Source organism: Anastrepha ludens, chromosome 2 (assembly GCF_028408465.1).
Source record: "Anastrepha ludens isolate Willacy chromosome 2, idAnaLude1.1, whole genome shotgun sequence".
Lineage (NCBI taxonomy): Eukaryota > Metazoa > Arthropoda > Insecta > Diptera > Tephritidae > Anastrepha > Anastrepha ludens.
Genome location: NC_071498.1, coordinates 177,843,930 through 177,848,291, shown reverse-complemented (window position 1 = coordinate 177,848,291; position 4,362 = coordinate 177,843,930). Strand labels below are relative to the sequence as shown.

The 4,362-nt window shown below is 35.4% G+C and overlaps 1 protein-coding gene across 1 annotated transcript; it reads left to right on the top strand.

Annotated features, from left to right (window-relative positions):
• Window positions 1–2,387: 2,387 nt before the first annotated feature.
• Window positions 2,388–3,527, top strand: LOC128855934 (piggyBac transposable element-derived protein 3-like). Its single transcript, XM_054091188.1, has one exon. The coding sequence runs from the start codon at window positions 2,388–2,390 to the stop codon at window positions 3,525–3,527; it is 1,140 nt and encodes a 379-aa protein (XP_053947163.1).
• The last annotated feature ends 835 nt before the right edge of the window (window positions 3,528–4,362 follow it).

The window sequence follows — 4,362 nt, the reverse complement described above, 5'->3', positions numbered from 1 at the left end:
GGCGGAATCTTGTTTCTATCATTCTTGGTGGACTATTTGATACAAGAAGTTTTCTTGACTATTTCTTAAGCCCTCTGTTGAGCGGAGTTTTTGCTGTTTTAAGGAGTGTGGACTTTTGTTTTAAATTTTTTTTTGCATTTAACGAACGCAGGTCTCACATAACGATATAAAGAGAACTAACGCGCTGATACAACAAATACATTTGCACTTTGTGTTTGTTAAATAATATTCTCACAAGTAATTTAAATAATGTGGCAATGCCAAGCCTATTCCTACCATAAAAAAGCTCTTCACCAAAAAATGTTCCGTTCGGAGGCGGCTTAAAATTGTAGATCCCTGTATTAAAGGGTTAGGGGTAGTCAGAGGCCCGAAAAAATTATGATTTGCAATAATTTTGTTTTGCTAGTCAGTTGCTTAATTTTACAAAAATAAAAACATAGTATTAATATATCATGTTTCGATTTGAATTCAGCAAAATTTCAAAAAAAAAAAGAAATTAACAATTGTAAAAGTTATCGCTGTTAGTGTGGAGCCTGGAGAAGTCTCTTGCGGTGATCACCACAAGTCCTTGGAGATTCATCTAAAATCAATCGGAGAAGAGAAATTAGTTTTATTAATAGTTAATCTTGTGCCTGATCGACGTTTTCCTTTTTTGTTTTTTTTTTTTCAAAATTAACCATATGGCGGAATCAAGAAATATTTTTCAGATTTTCGAGAAAAAAACCGACAATTAATTGTTTAAAAAAATCTAATTTTTTGACAAAAATCCTTCAATCAGGCACGAGTTTTTTATGTTTTTCAAAAGCAGGAGAAATTTTATTGAAATCTACCAAACGGTTTTTAAGTTACAGTGATCACCTGTTCAAAAAACATAGTTTTGAGAAAAACGCATTTAAAGTTTTGCTATCGATTCCGGAGCGCCCGAGCGCCCTTTGTTAAATGTTGAACAACTCGAAAAGTATTTGTCGGATTCACTTAAAATTTTCACACAATATTTTCAAGATATTATACTTTAAGAAAATGCAAAAAAAAAATCAAATTTGTTGAAAATTCTGACTACCCCTTACCCCTTAAGACGCACACCATAAATAGGAGCAGGAACACACCAAAAAGGGCGTAAGCGCCAATTATTTATTTTATTTAATCAAAAAATTCTCGAAGTTCCTAAGTTAATATTGAAGATATTTTATTTGCAAGTTTTGTAAACGAGTCTTCCCTTAATTGTTTTATGGTTGAATCCATATTATATTCAGTTGTAAGAAATTGCTTTATTTAATTGTTTTTCTCAAAGCAAATAAAAAAATTAAATTATCAGATTGCGGCTTTAAAATATATTTGTACTCTAAAGGTTTATTTATTTTTCAATCTTATTTTATAAAAGTGCACATAGCAACTCCATTATTATACGTATAAACTTATCATACCACACAGCGCTAGATCCTAGGTGCTAATCTCTATTAATTTATTATTTATTAGCCTAGTAAAAAGAAGCAAAGTGAGCTGGAAACACAAACCTGAAAATGTATTTGCAGAAAATCCCACAAGGCTAGCGTGATGAAATAAAATTTCAAAGCAAACATACAGTTTGTCAAGTAATGCTTTGCAAAGTAAAAAAAAATATAAATTCGGCTTTCATCTGTATTGTAATTTTTTTAAGGAACTCAGAGTTATTTAAAAAAAAAAAAAAATTGCATTGTTTTAAGAAACTCAGAAAAGCAAAAATATATGAACTCCGTTTTCACCTGTTTTGCATTTTTTTAAGGAACTCAGAGTTATTTAACACTCATAACGAAATTTCGTGCTGGAATAGTGGCTAAACTGCTTGACTTTGACAGCTGCCCCTCCTCCTACCTTCCTCCCTCCCCCTACCATCGCCACTGAACAGGTTTTCATTTAGTTGGCGTGACGCTATTGTCTTGTGCACATCCCAAGTTCGATTTCGGTGGGTCAGATTTACCGTGTGTTTCGCTTACCCGCTGGTGACTATACTTTTTTAGTTATAAACTGTAACATTTCACACTTTTATCATAAAATGGCTGGTCGTGATTTCAGTAGAAGTGTACGGCCTACTGACCCGGACTTTGGTGATCGGATTCAAAGGTTGATGGCTAATGCAGACAGTGATAACGATAGTGATTTCAGCGTGATCGACGATTCAGATGCCGATCCGGACTTTGTCACCTCAGACCACGAGGACCAAGTCATACCAGGAACACCTACTTCTTCAGAAAGTGAAGAAGATGATATTGTGAATCTACATAATAATGTGGACAACATAATAAATGCAGTTGCTGAAGGAATTGGTCATCTTCCTGAGTACTTTTTGGAGCGAATGAAAAAAAATGAAACCGGGCCTCCAAATGTCTGAAAAGCGCTATGAGATACTCATGGGATCGTTGCGATTTGATGATGCACAAACACGTGCCCAAAGAAGAAATGATGATAAAGCTGCTGCTATTTCCGAAATATTTTACAAAATCATTTCAAATAGCCAGGCAGCTTACAGCCCATCTGAGTTTGTAACAGTAGATGAGATGTTGGTTCCCTTCCGAGGGCGTTGTGCATTCCGAGTCTACATGCCTAAAAAACCTGAAAAATATGGCATAAAGGTGATGTGTCTGACAGACGCCAAGACGTCATATCTAGTGAATGCCTACATCTATACTGGTAAAAACAGCGATGGCGAAGGATTGAGTGAAAAGGAACAAGAGATGCCGGTAGCTGTTCAATCTCTTACAAGATTATGTAAAGTTATTGAAGGCAGCAAACGCAATGTTACCGCCGATAATTGGTTTACCTCGTTGGATGGTGTGGAGCAACTTGGAAAAATGAAACTGACATACGTGGGCACTGTCAGAAAGGACAAAAGAACTATCCCTGAAGAGTTTCAAGCCTGTCGAAGACGGCCTGTTGCCTCTACACTGTATGGCTTTCGAGGAGAAATGACACTCTTATCTTTTGTGCCAAAACAGAACAGATCAGTTTGTCTCATATCTACGTTTCACCATTCCATTGAAACAAATCAGAACAAGAGGAAACCTGAGGTGATTAGTTTCTACAATGAAACAAAGTCAGGGGTAGATGTACTGGACATGAAGTGTGCAGTGTTTACTTCCAGCCGAAAAACTAGAAGATGGCCGCTTGCAATGTTTTATCGCCTAGTGAACATTGCCAATGTCAACAGTTTCATTGTGTATATGAGCTACTCCGGCACTCAGATGACAACCAGATTTGAGTTCACAAAGCGTTTAGCCCATGAGCTGATTGTTCCGCATCTTCAGAAGAGGCTTGAAAGTGGGGTAAATCTTCCACGGGACTTGACTGTTGACATCAAGAAGATCCTCGGTGATAATCCAGATCCTCTACCAGCTGCAGGTGCTCTTACCGACCGATTGGAGAAGCGGAAAACCTGTGGGAAATGTCCGCCAAGCAGTGACAGGAAGACACAACACAAGTGCTTCAGATGCAATGCGCCAATCTGCGGTAGCTGTCAAATCCGGTCCTGCTTTGAATGTGCCGCTTTGTGAAAGATTTGTTGAAAAGTGAGTAAAGTACAGTAATATGTAAAAATGTTATGTCGTTCACATGATTAGACTGAGTTTCTACAATATGCTTCAATTTATAATTTGTATGCAAGCTTTATAGGTTTCGTTAATTTCAGTTTCATGTTTTTTTTAATGATTGACATGTCAATTATGTAGAATAAAAACTTTTTTTGATTGTAAATGCTTAATAATTATTGTAGTACCTTATTATTTACCTCATTTTAACTGAAAAAAAAAAAATAACAATAAAAAAAACATAAAAAGTAACGATTTCGGTCAAAATTACCTTATGTTTCGCTTAGTGTCACAAAAATCATGTTTCATTATAAGTGTTAAAAAAACAAAAATTTGCATTGTTTTAAGACACTCAGAAAAGCAAAAATATATGAACTCAGTTTTCATCTGGTTTGCATTTTTTAAGGAACTCAGAGTTATTTGAAAGAAAATATAAATTCTGCTTTCATCTTTATTGCATTTTTGCAAGTTATTAAAAAAAATACATATATTATATATATGTATACAATTAGCTTTCCCCTGTATCGGGAATTTTTTAGCAATTCAGGGTTATTAGAAAAAAAAAAACTGGTACCGCTCCCGCCCTACCAGATATGCTGCCTACATCCCTGTCTACTGCGCGACCTTTTTAATTTGTTTAGCGCCAACTCAGAAGACAAGAATCGTTAATGGATCTGTTTTTTCCGCTTCCGTAAAATTTTTATACAAAAATGTGGGAAATGAGTAGACATTTTCCAAAACACTATTTTATGGTGTATTTTACGAACTTGTTTTCCCATCTTATGCAAATGTTGTGAGTAAC

What these genes read in the sequence shown, in the direction of transcription:
- LOC128855934 (XM_054091188.1), top strand. Translation starts at nt 2,388, where the DNA reads ATGGGATCGTTGCGATTTGATGATGCACAAACACGTGCCCAAAGAAGA.